At 40.7% G+C, this 20,970-nt stretch overlaps 1 protein-coding gene across 4 annotated transcripts in view; it reads left to right on the top strand.

The window, feature by feature from the left end:
- TTLL4 (tubulin tyrosine ligase like 4) overlaps positions 1–19,985 on the top strand; it is a 35,054-nt gene extending 15,069 nt beyond the window's left edge. For 3 of the 4 annotated variants that reach the window (XM_072985320.2, XM_072985321.2, XM_072985322.2), the window contains 17 exons: positions 961–1,082; positions 1,653–1,716; positions 2,132–2,256; positions 3,094–3,204; positions 3,990–4,066; positions 4,470–4,664; positions 5,306–5,388; positions 6,118–6,246; positions 7,494–7,616; positions 7,939–8,037; positions 8,831–8,965; positions 9,361–9,498; positions 12,701–12,803; positions 14,434–14,644; positions 15,595–15,665; positions 15,937–16,019; positions 17,028–19,985. In XM_072985320.2, coding sequence (XP_072841421.2) covers positions 961–1,082; positions 1,653–1,716; positions 2,132–2,256; positions 3,094–3,204; positions 3,990–4,066; positions 4,470–4,664; positions 5,306–5,388; positions 6,118–6,246; positions 7,494–7,616; positions 7,939–8,037; positions 8,831–8,965; positions 9,361–9,498; positions 12,701–12,803; positions 14,434–14,644; positions 15,595–15,665; positions 15,937–16,019; positions 17,028–17,184 — 2,026 coding nt within the window. In that variant the 3' untranslated portion in view covers positions 17,185–19,985. The remainder of the gene's footprint in view (positions 1–960; positions 1,083–1,652; positions 1,717–2,131; positions 2,257–3,093; positions 3,205–3,989; positions 4,067–4,469; positions 4,665–5,305; positions 5,389–6,117; positions 6,247–7,493; positions 7,617–7,938; positions 8,038–8,830; positions 8,966–9,360; positions 9,499–12,700; positions 12,804–14,433; positions 14,645–15,594; positions 15,666–15,936; positions 16,020–17,027) is intronic. The other variant, XM_072985323.2, reaches the window with a different exon arrangement.
- Positions 19,986–20,970: the final 985 nt, after the last annotated feature.

The raw sequence follows: 20,970 nt of genomic DNA, 5'->3' as shown, positions 1-20,970 counted from the left end.
CAGAGTCCTGTGGCACCTTTAAGTCAGACATATTTATTACAGTATTACTCCGGCACCATACATATAATTGCAGGTAGGATGTAGGCTGTGAAGTAAGAATTAAATGAATGATTACTAGTAATAGCTTTATGGGATATGAATGAGCTGGAAAATTCAATAACACTATATTCCAGTCCATTCCCCATGGTGTGTTTACTATGAATAGAAGCATATACTACCATCTTTCTATTTTTCTTACATCCTGTAATCTTAAGTGTTGTTATCTATCAGGCAGTACTGCAGGGTTTTTTTTAACTTTTTCCAGGACCATTCGGGGGTTATCATTCTGACATCATTGATAGCCAAATCATTTTAGATGTCAGTGTTGAATCATGAGAGAGGATTGTGGGAAAAGCATTACCATGGGTTTTCTTCCCTCTTCCCACACCTTGCATAACTTTATACATTGTAAATTAATTTTGTAGCATCCTTGCCAAAAATGGTTGACTATTTTTGCATTATCCCTGTAACAAAACATATATGTGGCATGTATGTTCTGGTGTATATACTGTAGTGTTTTGTGTGAGTATATAAATAATGGACACAGAGGAAAACCACAAACTGTGAAGTTGTTCCTGATCCTGGGAGTGAACTAAAATGTAATGTTTGGTACTGTAGTTCTCTAGCTTCCAATAGGGGAGCTTCATTTGCCTCTTGAGTGAGATAATTTTGCTCCACTTTGTTGATATAGCTCAGGATAGAGGAGATTTTTGTTCTCCAAATATTTTGAATTGCAACTCGCACATCCCTTTGCTGCTAGGCACACTAGAGAGGGCTGATGGGAATTGTAGGAAAAACATATGGAGGGCCAAAGTGTGCCCAGCTTAGTTTAGAAACTTCTGTGTCTCCATCACTGAGAGGGTATAGTAATGTGGATGAGATACCCAGCCACTTTGTTGCTGTAATAACTTTGTGTTGTAGAGCTGCAGTCAACCTGCCCCTGCTGGACCAAGCAGAGGTGGAAGATGTAGAGGAAGAACTTCCTGATGGTTTGGAGGATGCCTGCAGTCAGGATGAGGAAGGGGAAGAAGAAGACGGGGAAGGTCTGTAGCATTTAGCTTTGACCCTCCTCTCCCCCAGAGTACTTTAATGCGGATACACAGGCACACAGAAACAAGACTTCATACAATGGATTACCTCCAGGCAAATATGCCAGCTGCTGTCATTTCAAAACACAATTTTAATCTTATAAAAAGCCAAAATGATTTCTACTATGATCTAAATCCAATGTAACGGTAGTGGAGGAAATTAATATGCTGGGCAGAGGTCTGTTGGTTTTTCAGATTGTACAAACAGTAGTACATTTTGCTCTGATTTCATCGCTCATTCTAGAGGATATTGGGACTTGTTTGAAGCCATTATGAAGAAGCAGTTGTGCCCTTTAGGCATTCTTTTAGCTGCAAGGATGTTAAATGCTCTCCTAGCCACATAGGAACAGCTCTTGAATACATAGCACGGGAGAGTGTGTTAAGGACATCCCAACTTTATGATGAGAGCTTTTGCTTTGTTAAACATAAAACAGGCTAAAAAAAGTGATGGCTGAGTTTCTTCACATGTTGATAGGGTGTGACCAAGATTTTGTACCCATTACCTATTTTTGCCTTTCTCTTCAGGTGAATCAGATGGTTCTTCATCAGCTGGATTATCCCCCAATGGTTCTGTAGCTATTATATCCAGGTTAGTTTCAGAAAAGAAATAAGTTGGCTTTTGTCCACAATGAGGTGTGGCATTTTGTTCTAGGTAAACCCAGATGGTGGGTTATGTATAAAATCTTAAACATGCTTTCTTTGCCTTGACAGATTGTCTTAAACTCACTATCTGTGCACTCTGTAAACAGAAACAGAGCAGCTAAGCCAGAGGGCCAAAAGACAATTTAGATCTTGGGGTTTTTTTTGGAAGACATCATAGGATCCCTGAGTTTCTTTGCCGTCCCTTTTGCAGTTGATCTGAAGTTAAATTGCACTGCATATGACAAAAACAGATATCCCAGAGAAGATGCTATCCTGCTAATTCTCCAATTGTACTGGGTATTTGGCTTCTTTGCTCTTCTAAGGCCAGTTCAGTGGGCAACTTTTTTCTTTTCTTTTCCTAGGAATTGTGTTGAAGGATTGGTGCCTCCACTTGAAGGCCAAGAGCGAATTCTGAAGCCAGCTCTCATATGCAGCCTATTCCCCAGTGTGCCTCCCACCTTATATTTTGGTACTCGGGATGAGAGAGGTAAGATAGATCTGTGTTCATTTCTGGCAGAATATAAAACATTAATAGTGGGTTAGACTTTGAGATAAAAACAGAATTTTATAAGGTGAGGAAATCACCATGAGATGCAGGTGGTAATTACACTTTAAGTATATGTGCAGAGGAAGTCTCTGGCTCGCAAAATGAGCAACCTATATGTTCTGGTGAAGCTAAGAGGCAAGTGTAATCTGTATAGTATGTGAAGCTGTAGAACCTTGAGGTCACTACTGAAAAGATTTGGAATTCAGATGCTTGGAACAAGGGTATTAACATTTCATGTGCATTCACCTTGGCTTTCCATTTAATATCAGAGTAGACGGAACTAAGTCTCTTTTCTGCCCAGCCCTAAAGTAAAGAGGTTAAACATACAGATTCCTTTATACCGGAGACACACCCATTTCTCTTCTTTGTTCTGCTCTGGCCTGGGAATTTTCATAATGGGGAAACAGGGTAATGGACAGTCAGCATAGCCGCCTAGAGTGGTCATAACTGTCCAGATAGGCGGGATATAAATAAAATAAATAAACAAACTGTGGTCCTGGAATGTTTACAGCTGGTCTTGAATACTTGGGATGTGCATGCAGATAGATAGTTTCTTGCTAACTTTCTGAGCTTGACCTTTCATCCTAAGCCTATCCTCTCGTGTCTTCCCCATCCCAAAACATCTCCCATCCATTCATCAGCAGACCATGTTAGAATAAGGTAGCAGCTTTTTATTTCCAAAGCTATTTTAATATCGATATCTCCAAGCTGAACTTGCAGAATGGGTGCACCTTGGGTTGGATATTACTTTATTAGTAGGGCTTGCTTCTTTCCTAGTGGAAAAGCTCCCCTGGGACCAGAGGAAGTTGCTGCGATGGAAGATGAGCACGGTGACTCCAAACATTGTGAAACAAACGATTGCCCGGTCCCACTTCAAAATCAGCAAGAGTGAGTTCTCTTTAGTGTGATAGTGGTCTGTAGGTGCATGCTTTATCTCTTAAATAGTTCAAGTAGCCACAGCTTTGCCTTAGGATACAGATGGGTGTTAGAAAATTTGCTCTCCCATTTTAAACATCTGCATCTCAGTAGCAAAGTGATAAAGATCCTAAAAATCTGATTATTCTCTTGCATTGAGGACTTTGCTTAATGCTTCAAATCACAACTCTACAGATCTAATTGTGGTTCTTCTGCTCCTTCCTTCAAAGTTTTGAGCAATGCATCTGGCTTTTTTGCCATTCATATTTCCTTTGGCAGTACTCATTACTGCCCCTAAGGTACTAATATTTTCTGTACAACTACCCAAGATTCAGCATAGGCTGTGTTTACAGAGGCTGGGAAGTGTTGTCATGCTGCATCTACATTTTATCAATTCTTTTAAAGCTAGATACACATCTAGAGATTGGTTTTGGTCTGTTTGTGGTAATGCGGGTATCACTGCTCTTTCAAGTAGACTATTTTATAAATATGGCGGTCCTTTCCTCTTTTGGTGAAAGTGATGGACACAGAACAGGGAGTGGGGACTCAGATGTGATGTTTTGTATCTGTGCACTTACCTGAGCAGGGCTTGGATTCACATTTGACATTGTGATGCTAATATTTGGGAGAATATTTCCAATTCATAATTGCCAGATTGAAATTCTTACATGCTTGAGATTGTTTTTGGCTGTAGAGAGGCAAAATATATTTCATATATTACAAAGATCATCATCTCAGAACTGCCCTGTTGCCCACAGGAAACAATGACTGGCTTGGTTGCTGGGGTCATCACATGAAATCTCCTGGGTTCAGAGTTATCAGAGAACACCAAAAGGTATGGGGACGTGGTCATGCTACAGCACAGCATAATGAAGAACCCCATGCAAGATGCATAGAAAGGATGAAATGCATCCTGTCTCTCCAGTTTTCCACATCCTTATGCTGCACGTCACAGATGATTTTCTGCTTCTGCTGCAGTGTCCTCTTCTTCCTCTCCCCTGTGACTGTGCTTCTGAAGGAGACCTCTTAGGTTTGTAAGACACAGAGTGTCAGACCCTACAGTGAGGGCATGCTAACATCGTATGAATGATTTCCTGGTGTATTGGCCCGGGCCTTTGATAAGGGATATTCTCACAGTTGTACCTTAATTTGGAGGAGAAGGTACTTCTCAGATATATTAAGCAAGAGGGAACATGCACTCATTGTTTTGTTTTTGCCTACTTCTTTTTTGCCTCCAGTTAAACCACTTTCCTGGCTCATTCCAAATTGGTCGGAAGGACCGACTATGGAGAAACATTTCCAAAATGCAGCTACGCTTTGGAAAGAGGGAATTCAACTTTCTACCACAGTCATTCATCCTGCCTCAAGATATCAAGTTGCTCAGGAAGGCTTGGGAAGATTGCGGGAGTCGTCAGAAATGGATTGTGAAGCCGGTGAGGGAATGGAGGGGCTATCCAGATATGAATAGGGCCAGGTTTCTTGTGACTTTTGCTTTGGTTAAGCTGGACTGTTCCCTGCCTACCTTATTAATAAAAATGCCCTTTTCTCCTCTAGCAAAGGTGCAGGTTTTTTCTTTCTTTCATATTTTGTCTGAGATGTTTTAAATCTTGAATGTCTCAATGAAAAGAGAGTTCCTTAAATCAGTGGATGAGCATGAAAGAAAGGTGAGAGGCAGAGAGTGGACAAGGAGAGCTGTAAAGGATGAATAGTAGACAGAGGCTGTGCTGTACAGCGTGATTTCAAACAGGGACATTTTTAGAAATCAGTCATTGACAGAAAGGGTCTTTACACTATCTGTAGAAACCAGCCTGTTCTACACTAACATCTGAATGTACAAAGCCTTTACTGATAAAACCTTTTTCTCCAACCATGAAAAAAGTTGTTTTACTGCCATGCTAATTTTAACTGATCTGTTTAATTGAATTTGAATTTAAAATTGCATTGAAAAGGCCAACCATATAAAATTAATTTCACAGATAAAGGATACATCTGTAGCCTTTATTAATACTGTCTTGTTTTGAATTGTAGGACAGTGGCAAATGGATATTATGTGTTTTTTTCTCTTTTTCTGTAGCCAGCATCAGCTAGAGGCATTGGAATCCAGGTAATCCATAAGTGGAGCCAGTTACCCAAGCGCAGGCCACTGCTGGTGCAAAGGTGAGCAATGTGTTCCTTTAAAATATGAACAAACTAGGCTTCTTAACCCTGCCAAAAAACAAACTGGCTAGGGTTCTGGATATATCCAGGTCCTGGTATCTGATAATGCTTTCTTCTCTTGTAAAGCTACAACTGTTCTGTGAAGTTGGTTTCTTGTGCTTTCACTAAGGAGTGCAGGAGTTGAGTCATGGAGGAGCTATTGAATTGCATTCAAAAGCCTCATTCAATGAGATCTTTCCTTGTGGTGTGGAATAGTGAGCTGTTGTGAGGGAGGTAAAGGTAAAGGTTCTCCTTGACATTTAGTCCAGTCGTGTCCGACTCTAGGGCACGGTGCTTAACCCCGTTTCCAAGCCATAGAGCCAGCATTTGTCCGAACACAGTTTCCGTGGTCACGTGGCCAGCGCAACTAGACACAGAATGCCATTACCTTCCCACCAAGTGGTACCTATTTATCTACTCGCATTTTTACATGCTTTCGAACTGCTAGGTTGGCAGGAGCTGGGACAAGCGACGAGAGCGCACTTCGTCGTGCGTATTCGATCTTACAACTGCTGGTCTTCTGACCTTGCAGCACAGAGGCTTCTGCGGTTTAACCTGCAGCGCCACCACGTCCCTGATCGTTGTGAGGGAAGCTAGTGACAAAATCTTAGGTGTTCTGGAATTAAATATTAAAGCTCTTCTTTTTGTAATAAAAGTCATATGATTCTGTTATCTCTCATTCTGTTGTAGGTACATACATAAGCCCTACCTCATTGGTGGAAGTAAGTTTGACTTACGGATTTATGTTTACGTCACATGCTATGATCCACTTCGTGTCTACCTGTTCAAAGATGGACTTGTTCGCTTTGCCAGTTGCAAGTATGTTCCTCAGGAATTAGTTGCTTATTAGATGTTTATAAGAGGGTAGATATTAATAGCCTGCATAAGAGGATCAGACTGGTTATCAGTTAGAGTACCAGTTCACATACAGTGGCTTTAAAAACAAGATTAACTATTTATTGCTGGTGGCCTTGGTACAACTTCCCGCTGTCCGTATAAACAGTAGGTGTTGAGAACCAGTTTTACTTGATTTAGCTTAGAGGTGGAAAGTGCACAACCCTTGACCTGTATGTGGCTCCAATGCTATTGTTGTGCTTTCCAGATCCCCCTCTTTGCTCCACAACTTTTAAAAAAGGGGGGTTTCATGTTGAGCTGACGACACAGCTCAACATGAGCTAAACAACAATCATCCTCAAACCCCTGCACTAACCTTGAGATTTTCCTTTAAACTTCAGAACAGGGACTCTTTTTCATGGTTTATCCCTATATCCGAACCAAGTAAGCAGCCAGTGTCCCCTTCTATACTGCTGCTGTAATGCTGGCACAGCTAAATGTGAGAATGTTTCTGGTGAAATACAGCTTTAATATCTTCGGTGACATTAAACAAAGCATGTGTCATAGCACTGACCAGTGACATACATGAGTATAATATCTTGTGACTCTTGTCTGCAAAACAATTAGCAGGGTTTGTAAAATTTATGCTAAAACACACAACAAAATAAAAAGAATCTTTGAACAGGTAAAAAGAAAATATATCAACAGTGTTTAAGCTGTTGATTTCTTCAGCGTATAATCATAAACCTTAGCTTTTTTCTTTACAACTTGAATATTTCTGCTCCTTGTGATAGATGCATACTTTAACAGAAGTGTAAAGAAGACCACACTACTATTCACAGTTTTCTTCACAAAACAGATCACACTCATTTTCATTTCCTGTGGTTGTGACTATAATTCCCAGACAGTATAAAATTAACTTTCACAGTGCATCTTAATATCTATCTCTTTTAATAGTCAAGTATGACATGATTTTTAGATTGGTTTGTTGATTAGCAAGACTTTAATTGAAGTTCTGTCATTTTTTATATGTGCCTTTCTGCAGAGTATTGCAGATATTGTTCTCATTTGCTTGTGGAGGGGGTAGCCTTGATAGGCATGAGCAGAGTGGATGTACTTAAGGACTGGTGTGTGCCTCTGTCTCTCGTACATCATGAGATTTGCACTTCTGACCATTCATTTCAGTGAACCATGCCAGTGCTTTGTGAAAGTATCTTGTTCCTCTGCTGCAGATATTCCTCCTCGATGAAGAGCCTCAGCAACAAGTATATGCATTTGACCAATTACAGTATCAATAAGAAGAATGTCGAATATAAGTCCAATACAGATGAAACTGCTTGCCAGGGTCACAAGTGGTGAGTGTCAGTGGGAAAACAGGCGAAGGTCTTTTATGAGTTTACTTTTGCTCAGGGAACTTAGCTGCCTCACCCATGTCACTGAAAGCCGTCCTTGTACAGTCATACTGAAACCCGTCCTTGTACAGTCATATTGAAAGCCGTCCTTGTACAGTCATATTCTTTCAGTAGAAAGGAGACAAAAGGTGTCCCAACTTGCTAAGAAGGGCAAATGTCCCTATTGCATTTTTTTTCAGAGAGGAGTGAAGGGGGTTATATGGTTTTTATTTGGAGTAACACTAAGGCACTTCTATGCATCTACACACATGTTCTGTTCCCATAGGGCACTGAAGGCACTCTGGAACTATTTGACCGAGAAAGGAGTTGACAGTGAGGCCATATGGGAGAAGATAAAAGACATTGTTGTCAAAACCATCATTGCGTGAGTCTCAGGGTCACATTCTTTCCCCTCTTTCTTTGTTGTTTGAGAAATCACTCAACCTTGGGTTCCCAGATGTTCTTGGACTACAACTCCTAGAAATCCTGGCCAGTATAGCTAGTGGTGAAGGCTTCTGGGAGTTTTAGTCCAGGAACATCTGAGGAGCCAAGGCTGGAAACCATTGCAATAGGTACTTGGAAATGCATGTCCTCACTTGATGACTTCTGAATATACACTTTATCTCTACTTTTAAAATAGTGTTTTATTTATTTATTTATTTATTTATTTATTTATTCATTCATTCATTCATTCATTCATTCATTCATTCATTCATTCATTCATTCAACTTATATGCCGCCCACTCTACCCAAAGGTCTCTGGGCGGCTCACAATTGAAAACAATTAAAATACAAAAAACAAAAAAACAAAAAATGATTAAAACACAATTAAAACACAATCTAAATATTGCCATCAGGACCCACAGTTGATTCTTACTGTGTTGTTGTTTCTGAGGTCTGTTTTGATTTGACTCCTGAATGACTGAATTACTACACTACCTTTTGTAGAAATTAATAATTTAAAGCAAGAGCAGATTTTTCACCTCCTTCTAAAGGCCTTTATGAGGCTGTCAGCTGCAGTGTGGGGTAAACTACTGCTGAAGTTTAATTTTGTGGTTTGTTTGTCTCACATGCTTAGATAAAGTGATGTACAAGACAGCAGATTCTGAGAAGCTGCTTTTGTGGCAAATAGATGTTGCTGATCAAGAACAACTAAGGATGTGTTTCACTTTTTTCAGGTCAGAGCCCTATATAATCAATCTTGTGAAGATGTATGTGCGGCGCCCTTACTGCTGCCATGAGCTGTTTGGGTTTGATGTCATGCTGGATGAGAACCTTAAGCCGTGGATCCTAGAAGTCAATATCTCCCCTAGGTAAGGTTGACTGGGGGTATTTCACTACAGAGTGGATATCACCTATTATGTTAAGCTTGTTCCACTAGCCTATGCTTGACCTTTTTTTGTTGGAAGACACTGCATGTTTTACTAGGGATTTTTTAGATGTATTTGTGCTTTACACCTCTTAATCTGAGGGGAACAGGAGGCAAGGGCATTATAAAGCAGTGTAATGAAGTGGGATGACAGATACAACAGGATCAAGGTTGTTCCTGTTGTGTAAATGTTATCTTGCCATAAGTTCAGAGTTCATCTTGTTTTGGAGAACTTTAAATCAAATGAATGTTAAACAAAACTGTCAGGGGTCAGAGGAAAGACCTGAAGTTAGGCCTGTCCAATCAAGGTTTCCAGCAATATGCTATTTTTCTTTGCAGCCTTCATTCAAACTCTCCTTTGGACGTGAGCATCAAGGGACAAATGGTTCGGGATGCACTTAACTTAGCTGGCTTTCTGTTGCCAAGTGCAGAAGATGTAGCTTCACCCTCTGGAAGTGCCAGCAGCTCCACAATCAGGTCAGAGGTCACACCAATTTCAATCTCAGAATGAGAGGTTTGCTTGTGGATCGTTCTGTCTTTTGCCTTGTTAATCTGCAATCGGGAAAGAAGGCTTGAGTTGGAAATACATTGCTTCTGTCTAAGATGCAGAGTTTAAACACATGGTTTAAGCTGAGAAACAAGGATGTAGTTCTGGAACCCACACTCTGACAGTAGAAGAACTGAATTTGGCACAGGTTTCAGTATCCCAAGTATCTCCTTTTTCTTCATTTTAAAGCCAGATTCTACTCTATGTGACTGCAAAGATGAGCTTGAAAATATATGGCCAATGTCTTGTGGACTTTTAGAAGCTGTTAACAATTATGAAGATTTGAACCAGTTGGCTAGTTACTAATCCACAATCCGTTGGCATACATAACTTTCCCTCTTCCCCTAGGAGTAGAAAAAAACATGATAAATTGATAGTGCTTCCTGCCAGCAGTATAGGCAGGCCAGAGAACAGGAACAATGGTAAGTAAACAGGCTGTTGTATAGATGGTGCCAAGGCAGCAACTCTGCCCAGAACAAGGGAAACTGAGGCAAATTAAGTTTGAGATTGTGGCTGCAAAGCGGAAGGTCAGCCTCTCCACATACAAAAGCAGCATTTTGAATCCACAGTAGTCACTCACTGCATAGACAAAAGTAACTGAGGCAAAAAGTTGTGTCTTCAAAGCAGATTGAAACATTTGGAGGTAGAGGACCAACAGAGAGGATGGAGGAGTGGAGAATAGAAAGCACGATGAGTTGGAGGCTCTTGGGGGAGCCTGCATGTACCCTGTGCTCACTTCTACATATGTACAATGTTGTGTGGAAAGGAAAAGAAAGAGAAAAATGAGAATATTGAAAGAAAAAATTGCAAAGAGTTGGGAGCTCCAGGGAGTCCTTATTCGTTCCTATAATCTTTTATGTACCCTCAGAACTCCTAATTTTAAAAAAAACACATTTTTAAAAAAAATAGTAAGAGGATCCCAGGCCTATCCCTCTACAAAGGTAACAACCTATCTACTGGTGATAGCTGGGAATACTTCTGTTCCTCCAGTGTCTCTTTTGGACCAAGCAGACATAAGAAGATTAAAACAAAAACCAAGTGAACTGCTTGGCTATGAATGCCAAGATTAGGTTATCTCTCTATGTAGACCACTAAAGAAATCATACAGTCTGCTGACATCTTTGAATCCAAATGTTCATGGCAGATGGATTCTGCCAACTTCTCCTGAAGTTAGGAAGGATGCAGGCGGCACTGCAATTGTGACATTAAAGTCATAACTAAGGAAACTGTTAATTGGATATGACACTCCAGATCGTCAAACAAAGAAGCACAAGCATCAGGTACACACCTTTCTGTTTTCCCTTTCTTTGAAACCAAAAGTTTCTATTTGGCTCAGGTATAGAGTGACACAAAAAACTCATCTGGGAATTGGGGTAAAAAGTTCGTAAACTCACTAGGTTTAACCACTTGAGTTCAAAGTCAAATTAACATTGTCTAGTGGTTGCAGTCTTGCTCCACTGATGTTGAGAGTCCAAATATCTTCTTTTTTGGTGCAGGGGGTGGTGAGGTACTCTTGGTAGCTTGATAATTCTCTTGAAATAAAAGAGAGCCATGTGGTTATTACACAGTACAAATGCAGGGGTAGGTGATACCTTTGTAGACCTGGCTTGGCTATGAATGAGCTGAAGGGTTGCCTTGTTCACAGATAAAGTCCTGAGTCCAGATGGGTTCTCATATTTAAAAAATTGTCAGAGGTTCTAAGACTGTAATAGGGAACATTTAACCTCCCAACTGTTTTGCACTATAATTCCTATAGTAACTTAGCATTGGCTATAGTATTTGAAAATATTTTGGCTCTTGCTATAGAAAACAAAGTGTATGGCACATTCAGGCATAAAGGAATCATCCGTAAAATGGAAAACTACCAATATTTGTAGAACTGTTATACATAATTTTTAAAAATACAATATTTGTGTTTGCATAGGAACAATACAGCTGATTTTGTGGTAAAATCAATAGCTTAACGATGCAGTTTCAGACAGTACATCAGTCAATAGTATTTCAGCAGTGCTATTTCCCAAACAATTTTGTGTTGTCCTCATGGTTGTGAGTTATTGGTCCCATAAATGAGATCAAAAACCACGAAACAGGAAAATCCAGGCTTCCTTCACTCCCGACTTAAGTTAACTGCTTGAGTCAACACAGTTTCCGGGACATGAACTCTTGGCAAACCTTCATTTAAGGCTGTTTCGATTCTACTAAAAAGAAACCACTTAATACCGTATCTTTACTGTTCAATGACTCAATTTTGGTAACGTAAGCTAAATTTATTATCTCTAGGGAAACTGTTCTGTTCAAAGGACTAGAAAGGCCAATTATTAAACAACATGAGTTTATTTAAGTGAACAAAGAAAACATTTCTCTGCAGTTTCATTTCTAAGCAACAGCATAACGTTTCAGCACCTTCTATAAAAATTAACTATTAAACAAAAACAAAATCTAAACTATAAACTAAGGTAAACAAACGATATTCTTACGCAGTCCATATTGTTAAATTAGGTTCCTTCGTCTGGATCAAAGAAATTCAACGCCATGTTTTCAGATACCCAAAACTCTCTTCTCCCCTTCTCTCTCTCAGTTACTTTTTCCAACCTCTTGTAAATTTCTCCAACCTGCCCCCTCCTGACATATTCAACCAATCACGAAGGCAAGAATTAGCATAGGGTACGCCCTACTTTCCCACCAACACCAAAGAATTGTTTATCATTCAGGTTAGAGATATTTTGACTCTGCCGTGTTTTTCTCTCCAGCTGCAGCAATAAGGTTAGCGAATAAAGCTGAAAATAACTACTAGTAATTTTTCAGAACTTAGCCTGTGTCAGACTCAAAATGGATTCCTCTGTGGTTAAGACATGACTACATAACCCATCTCTAATTAGAAAAATACACTTCATCACAATGGTTACACTGTTGTGTGTTTAATTATGTATGGTTACAGTCAGATCTAGTCCCGAAACACTAAAGTTTGTCTTCCTCTGACATATTTTTCAAAGTGTATTTATTGACTTCAAACATCATTTTGAGGCTTTTCCTATCTTTGTGGGGGTGTGGGGGGGGATGCTAAAGGAGGGTAGTGCCATGGGTGACTTCTTTTTTCCTTATGCAATAACTTTTCAATTATCTTGTGCCCAGTCTGAATAGTGCCATGAAAGAAAAAAGCAGACCATCTGTGGAGCTGTTCACAGCTGAGAAAACAAAGAGAGCTTATTATTTGACTCAGAAAGTGCCTGATCAGGTCAGTAGGTTGAAGGGAGATGGCTTTCTCCAAACTCACTTGCCTCACTGCTATTTCTCTAATCTGTGTTTTAGCCAGGCTTCCTCTGTTACTGTTTATATGATCATGATTCTTTACCATAGCAAGTGGCTGGTGTGTAGTTAAGCACTTTTTTTCCTCAAAAGAGAGTCCTAACAGGTAAGATCTGAGATCTTGCCAGTACCCGACTGCTGTATTTTGGAATGCTGTTGTTCAACTTGCCTGCCAGCCAGGATGCTGCAGACCATCCACCACCATGAGCATCACCATTTCGTAGCCATTGAGTATACTCTGTTTGTGGAGGGCATTTTTGTTTACAGTGGTGCCTCGCTTAACGAGCGCCTCGCTGAGCAATGAAATCGCTTAACGAGGCGCTCTGGGCTATCGCTGGAGCATTCGCTCAGCGATGGCCCCTATGGGGATTTTTCGCTTTGCGATATTCGCTAAGCGATTCGCTTAGTGAATATCGCATAACGAAGCGGGGGAGAACAGCTGATCGGCGGTTCCAAAATGGCTGCCGGAAGGTCCGCGCCGCATTTTTGCGCCCTGCCCTCGCTTACCGAGGGCGCGAAAATGGCGGCGCTATGGCAGAACCTCGCTTAACAGTGAGTTTTCAAGCCATAGGAACGCATTGAACAAAGTTCAATGCGTTTCTATGGCTTTTTTTATTCCGTTTAGCGATGTTTCACTATAGCGAAGGTTAATCCGGAACGGATTAACCTCGCTATGCGAGGCACCACTGTAATTAGTTCTGCAGACGTGAGGTTCCCCTCAACCCCTGTGATCATTCCTCAGCTGCATTTTGGTTTCCACGCAGCTAATGGAACTGTCAACATCCAATTTTGTTATTATTACCTAAAATGGGAATTAGCTGCAGAATGTTGTGATGTAAAGCCCAGATGCCGTCTTCTAGTGTGCAGATGGTGCTGGTGCTTTATGATGGTTGGCATCCAAAGAAATAGTTTGCTATGGCTGGTCAGGTATAATTGAGTTAAATTTATTGTTGAAAACATATTTTAAAATCTCAAACTACTGTTGTAAGTACAACATTTTTGGAAGTAAGCATAATCACTTATTAGCAGTAGCTGCACTATCTCTTGATAGTAAACATTCTTGACTTTTGCTCATGTTAGCCATAGGCTGTGTTTAAAAAAGTATTGGTTACATGGTGGTTCATGAGTTTTCAGTTATGAAGTAGTTGTCTGCATAAAGGAAAGGGTTGTGAATGGCTGACCTATGTTACTGTCAGAATGTTTAACCCATCATACATGCAGTTCTGGAAAAAATGTAAACTGTATGGTTCAGGCTTTTTCCTTTTAATTAGGGAAGTTATAAATAATGTGTCTTAATGCAGTTATATTTTAGATCTCTTATTCATACACATGCTGTTGGTTGTGGTTTCCTCAGTGGAAGGCTAAAGTATTTGGGAGGCAAATTTCTATTTTAATGCTGCTCTTCTGTCCTTTTGCTGCCAGTTGTGGGGAGTATATTGTGGGATTGAGGGCAGCATCCAAAGTGGCAAACACTGTATCAGTGTTATAAAAGATGTATATAGGCTTATGTAGCTGTCTCTTGGAAAACCAAGGTATTTCTCTGTTACTCTTGGCTATAGGAGTTCTATTCTACCATCCTGGATATCCTGACACCAGATGATGTACGGGTCCTGGTAGAGACAGAGGATGAGTTTGCTCGGAGGGGACAGTTTGAGCGACTCTTCCCCTCCCGCATATCTATGCGCTACTTGCGCTTCTTTGAGCAGCCACGATACTTCAACATTCTTACAGCTCAGTGGGAGCAGAAGTATTTTTTGAATAAAACCAAAGGTAAGTCTGCTAGCCACCTCCTTCTGCAGAACTTCTGCATCTCGGGAGCAGGGGTAGCTTTACACTTAAAGGATCTACTGTGTGTTTTGGTGCAGTCAAAGCCCCATTAACCAGACCTCAGTGAAGAATAGAAGCTAGTTAGGTCAGATATACATTTACCATTAGTGAAGACAAGACCTCTGAATGTATATACCAAGTTTGGGAATTTATTCTGAATGCTAGAATCTTTGATCCACAAATCCAATCCATGTTAACTGCCTAGTAAAACAACTTTTCTAAATTCCTGCTCTTGTTAAATAGCTGGGAGAGTCAGAAGTCCTTATCAATGTACTACAAATCACCTGAAAGTTCCTCAGGAAGTCCCAATCTGCTTCTTGCTGTCCTCTGCTTTATAGGACAAGTACTTGCCATTGAATCATTTGAACTCTCCATTCGTGGTGAATGGCATTTGCAGCTCTCCAGTCTAGAACCCTCTGAGTTCTTACCCAAAGCATTTTAGTTAGCACCCTTACGAGTGCTTGCTGGGTCATTTTTACCATCTTTACCACTCCCCAGACCTCCTGATGAAAATTGGAAACTTGCAGTCACTTATGTTGTTTCAGAGAAGAAGTGTTTCTTTATTCCTGTTTCTTGCTTGGTCTCTGTTCCAACTTCATGGAGTTCTCTGAATCTGTTTCACGAGAATCCCCCATTTAACAGTGGGTATAGCTGTAGTGTTTCATAACATAGATGGGGTAAGTTTCCTATTTTCAAAAGAAAAGTTGTACACATAGGTTGATTTTAAAGTGTGTGTGTAAGAATATTATGTGTACCCCTGCTGTCTTTGTTCAATCAGTTGGGAACACATTACTTAGTGTGCCTGGACTTAACATGAATTCTTATAACTGGTGTAACTGCAAGTCTGGTTTGTATGATCTGCATTCACTGTGTGGCTCCCCCCCACCCCCCAGGACTGGACCTGCTCAGAAGTTGGTGCCACAAAGGCTATCACAATGGAATAGTGACAGATTCCACCATAATGGTAAGAATGGAACTCTCCCTGTAGAATTGGCTTTCTTTTACTCTTTTGTATGTGTGGCAGTCAGAACTCCAACCTCCTTGCTTGTTTCTAACCAAACATATATAGTTGAAATAAATTGGTTAATGTATTTATTCTAAATACTAGCTACAAGTATCTTGTACCTTTGGGGATTGCATGGAATGTGTTGGGAAAGGGGGAGGGAACACTTCTCACAGCAGCCTATAAATGGCCTCTCCATTAATTGTCTTACTCTGCACTCTCTTACCTCCAGTGGACGCTGCCCAGACCCCACCTCTTTTTGAAGAATGAGCTCCATGTGAATGGCCTCAGCAAGGTGGAGTCAGGGAGAGCCAGGTGAGATAATACGAGATAACATGATGTTGCATCCCTTTTTTAAAAAAAATTATGTTTGGCAATTGTCTTCATTTCCTCTCTTTCTGTGCAAGCTTGTGTGTATCTGTTTAGAAGGGAGCATTACTGAATTTATTGGGGCTCACTTTAGGTGACTGAGTGAAGAGTTGGAATTAGGTGACTGAGTGAAGAGATGGGAGCTTTGTGTTCACATCCCAGGGGAAAAAAATACGAAGCGCAGCACCACAGGTGCTACGGAGGTCCATTTCCTTCTCCCAGAACCAGCTCAGTCCACTTATTGGGCTCTGTGCAGTGTGCATGCCCATCAGTGGCAATATCACGTCAGTCACAGAAGTAGCTCTTCCAGCTGTGCCCCACCTTCCCACATAGCTGAATGCTGAACAGCTGAGTAGGAAGACTCATCATCCCGCCTCCTTGCTGGAGTGGTTGGCTGCACGGTGAGGTGGGGCAGAGCCGATCATGCTACTTTTGCGATAGGCCCAATGTCGCCGCTGATGGACATGCGTGCTGCACAGATTTAACTGAAACAAGCAAAGATTAAACAATTGTTTCTTTTCTATGTTATTAAATAAAATTGTAGTTGAGAATAACCACATTTCCTGGTTTGGATGTAGAGACAAACTGCAGTCAGTTTAAAATAGCAACTCGGTGATTCAAGTCTTCTGGCAAATGCCAGGGTGGGGTGGAAAAATTAAGCATTCTTGTTCTCATTGCACTAAATTATAGTGTAGCACTAAATTTAAATTCATACACTATCTTGGCCCCGTTTCAAATTACTTCAGTAGGTATCTGATATAGTCAGGCCTAAATGGCAACAAGACATTTCAAATCTGTATTTCCCAATCCTATGCAAAAGTGACATCGCCATAGCAATAAAATCTACAGTGTTAGACTGATGAAAATGGTGGGGCTTGGAAACAGTTCTGTGTGCAGTTTGTTTTGTGATGGAAGAAAGATGCGTGTCTTTTTCAAGTTGTGCTTTCTTCCCAGTAGCAAAGTCCCTGGCCAACGAGATGGAGAGGAGCCAGCCCGAAGCCCTGAGCCAAATTCTTGCACTCAAAGCTTACCTCAGATTAAGTATACCACTGGAATTCTCAAGAAATCTGCAATCCCTCGGGCTCTTAGCAACTCAAGTCTGGTAAAGTGACAAGGGACTGAGTGGCCAAGTTCCCCTCCCTCACCATGTCAGGTGGGGGTGTATGTGACCTACCTCAGTGGAAGCTGGGAAAGCCAGCAGCGGAAGCATGAAGAGGATCTCTCATCTGGCATACCCACCACAGAATATTTTTTGGAAAGGGAATTGGGACAAAAAGGAGATGTTTTACATGCTCAAAAGGGACAAATATCTCTGTTTATAGCTGCTTCTCTTTTTTTTACGACAAAGGAAGTTTCTAAACACAGAAGCTTGAAAAACTGGTTTAATGTTTAGTGTGAATTCCTTGGAGTATGACCTTGTAATCTTTCTTCCTCACCACTTGAGCCATAAGTGCCTGTCACTGTGAAGTGCCAACATGTTAGGTTAGACACCTCCAGTCTTGATGTCAGTTTGTGCAATGCCCTCCTCCTACTACTATGGGACAAAATTTTACATGTTTGCAGTCAGCTAATGTTATCATGTATTTAAAATCGGAACAAATTTAGTTTTCTCACAAATACTATGGGAATTTAAAATAGGCTATGTAATACCATTGAAACAGGCATGTTTATAAATACTGATGGGCAACCTTCAGAGAAATAGTATTGGACAATGAGCTCAGTATCTTTAGCTTGACATACTTATTCTCCACATACATATCTCTGTTATGTGCTAGTCCATATCCCTGTTATAAAACATAAAGGGAGTGTTAGCAATGATTTCTTAAGCCAAGAGGAGCATCTTATTTAAGTATAAAATAAAACTTGAGATTGCCAAGTGTGCTGAAAGGGCCCCCCTCCTCTCCCCCCCATGGTTAGTGGTAGGTGGTTATTGTTTGTCCAGCCCTCAGCACACATGCAAACTTTAGAACACACTCCCCAAAGGAGTTGTGTTTAACATTTAGCACCTAATGTAGCTTGAGTATGTATATTTTTAAGTACTGCAGACTCCATCAGTGCTACTTCTGATCACATAGAAAAACAGTGCTCTTTTCTTCCCTTACGGCTGGGTCTTTTCTCTCTTTCCAGAATTTATCATAAACTAGAACATTTTCCTTGCTCCATTTTTGAGGGTGTGACTAGGTGGCCCAATTATCCTGGCCTGGATCAGTCTAGATCATGTTAAACATGGTTACTTTGAGGTAAGGTGTGTTATTTGGTGTGATCCTTGCAACCACAAGCAAAGATTGACCACACTTCACCTCAAGCAGTCCTGTTTAGTATGACCTAAACTGATTTTCTTTCCCTTTTGAAGGTAAAGAAAAACAACAACAAATTCTTCTCTTTGTCTCTTCTTTTGTGCTTTGCTTAAGCCACTTGAGAAATGGAAAACTTCCTTCCCATTCACTTGCACAATGGAAGGGAGAATATGTTCTCACTTTCTTTTTAATTGTTGCTAACTGAAATAGCACATCAGTGATGCCTTTTCATGCAGCATTTGTGTATTGGCAACAGTTTAAAACGAAATGAAAAACTGCTGCTCTCTTCCCCTCTGCAGGCAAGCACAAAGGAAGCTTTCTGGTGAAAGTTAAATTATCTGTTTTGGTGTGATCCCAGCAGTCACACACATTGGAACCAGACCAAAATGGAGTGATCTTTTCTGCTTCAAAAAAGAACAACAAATAGTAGCCCCTGACAGGGACCTGAAAAAGTGCCATTAGGCATTAATCAGGAACAGTTTTTTTGTGTGTGTGATGGTGCATGCATTGTATGGTTGCTGGACAAAGGAACAAACCTATCTGTTCCCAACCTGGACCAAACCGTGGGACAAATGCCCATCTGATCATGAAGATTTTTCATTTGTGTGCACATGCCTGGAAACTGTGGTAAACTTAGCACTTCCCACCTAAAAAAACATCTACTTTCAGGCAGCACAGTTGTTTGTTGTTGTGATGTTTCTGCTGTGATGGAGCATTTGATGATGTGATTGATACCAGAAAGCATTTCCCAAATGTGTAGAGATGCTACATGTTGGAAGCTGCAGAAGTTGTCAGTGAGGTCAAGAGTCTGAAGGGTGAACTTTGGTTCAACAGACATATCAACTGAAAGCGAGAAATTGGTCTGTTTTACTTCCATGTGACCAGTCATTATTAAGTGGACACTGTAGACTGTTGAGTAAGGTATGTGAGCCTACTGTTAATTCTTCCATTATTTTTATGAATACCTCTCTCTTTGCTGAAGAGCACTCAGGTTGTACACCTGATTAAAATGTAGAGAGAAAGAGGAAGGCTTAGGTCCTGTGTTGTGGATCTCAAAGACATTGCTTCTTTGCTGGTAAGAGCAGTATTAATAAATCACAGTACTATGCACTTACCGTTGTGAATGTTTAAGTGTTCATAACATAGCCCTGTCTAGTGTCAGAATCTTCTAACGCTTCAGCATTGTTTCTGACTTTATTCCTGCTCAAAACATAGGAGACTGATGAACCATTTCCAAAGCCACTTTATGGTGGGGGTGTCATCTGTGATGCGGTGGTTCCTTCAGGAGGAAGGGGCAAGGCATACTTTGGTATAACAACAACAAAGCAATTGAGAGCCTAATTCTTATTGTAGATGTTTCCAATCCCACACTGTCTTGGGTGGCTTTTAGGAGCAGAGATGTTAGTCACCAATAAGGAGGAGGCGGCACTCTGGTGAGTTGGAAAACAGGCATGCTGAGTACAAACACTTCTCCTTAAATCATACTAGAAAACTAGTTGCCTGAAATCTTAGATGACATGGCCCTCTGAATTAAAGTTCCTTTTCCATTTTTTCCTTTTTTTTCCTTGTAAATCACCATAATCTCAGTAAAAGAGTTGCCCTGCTTTTTAGATTATATTATGTTAATTTGTTTATCTCTTGGGTCTCTTAGCTAGGCATGGTTGTCATTAACATTAGTATTGTTCAGGACTGAAGGGAGGGATAGCTTCTGAAAGTACATATGATAAGTGTTCCTAGCTGCTAATTGTTGGAAGTTAACATGTTTCTTTGCAGAGTTTTGCAAACAGAAGGAAAAGAGGCTGCTTTACCAGACTGGCTCTTTAAGGTTCTTGGGTGCTGAGTTTTAGTTTACATTTTACATATGCTGTAAGCCATGCCTGGCAGCTGTTGCGACTCTGATGAAGTGAAGAGGCCAAAAAGCCATGTCTGTCATGAAATCAAACAGTAATAGGAAACTTGCTTCCTACTGCTAACATCCATAAGGTATGTGGTGATTTTAACCCCTCTGAAACTTGTCAGTCTGTTAGTTGTGTGTGGGAAGAAGGTTAGACAGCACAAATTGCAGATACTTATTGGGAGCAAACCTATGTATCTTGGACCTATAGCTAGGTTTTATTTTACTCTCCTTTATTGAAAACCTATGGCCCCTGGCTTGACCTCAAGAGGGGGTTGATGCCAGATGTATCCCTCTGGGATCCCATCTCCTGTGAACTACTCTTGACTCCTGGGATTGTATCGAATGACCTAAAATAGCTAACTGTGTAGAAGTGTGAAAGTGGAGAGGCCTCTTCGGGTGTCCTAAAGAATTCCCCTGGGTGACTGTCTCCCTGAACTGCCTTATATATCTCTCACCTCCCACCCACCATTCCTCATAACTCAAGTAATTACTAGGAAACAGGTGCTTAACACACACTCAGAGTGATCTGTACTGCCGTCTCTACTTCTTAGTCATAATGGGTGTTGATACTTTTTTCCAATCATCACTAAGAAAGAAAAGTGGGCTCTGGTACTTCAGATGATTACAACATTTGCACCAAATTTCATGATTCATGGGGAACATGCAGTAAATTCCTGGGCAAATAGGTGCCTCGACCTCAGTG

Source organism: Pogona vitticeps, chromosome 1 (assembly GCF_051106095.1).
Source record: "Pogona vitticeps strain Pit_001003342236 chromosome 1, PviZW2.1, whole genome shotgun sequence".
Classification (NCBI taxonomy): Eukaryota; Metazoa; Chordata; class Lepidosauria; order Squamata; family Agamidae; genus Pogona; species Pogona vitticeps.
This window is presented reverse-complemented; position numbering and strand designations above follow the sequence as displayed.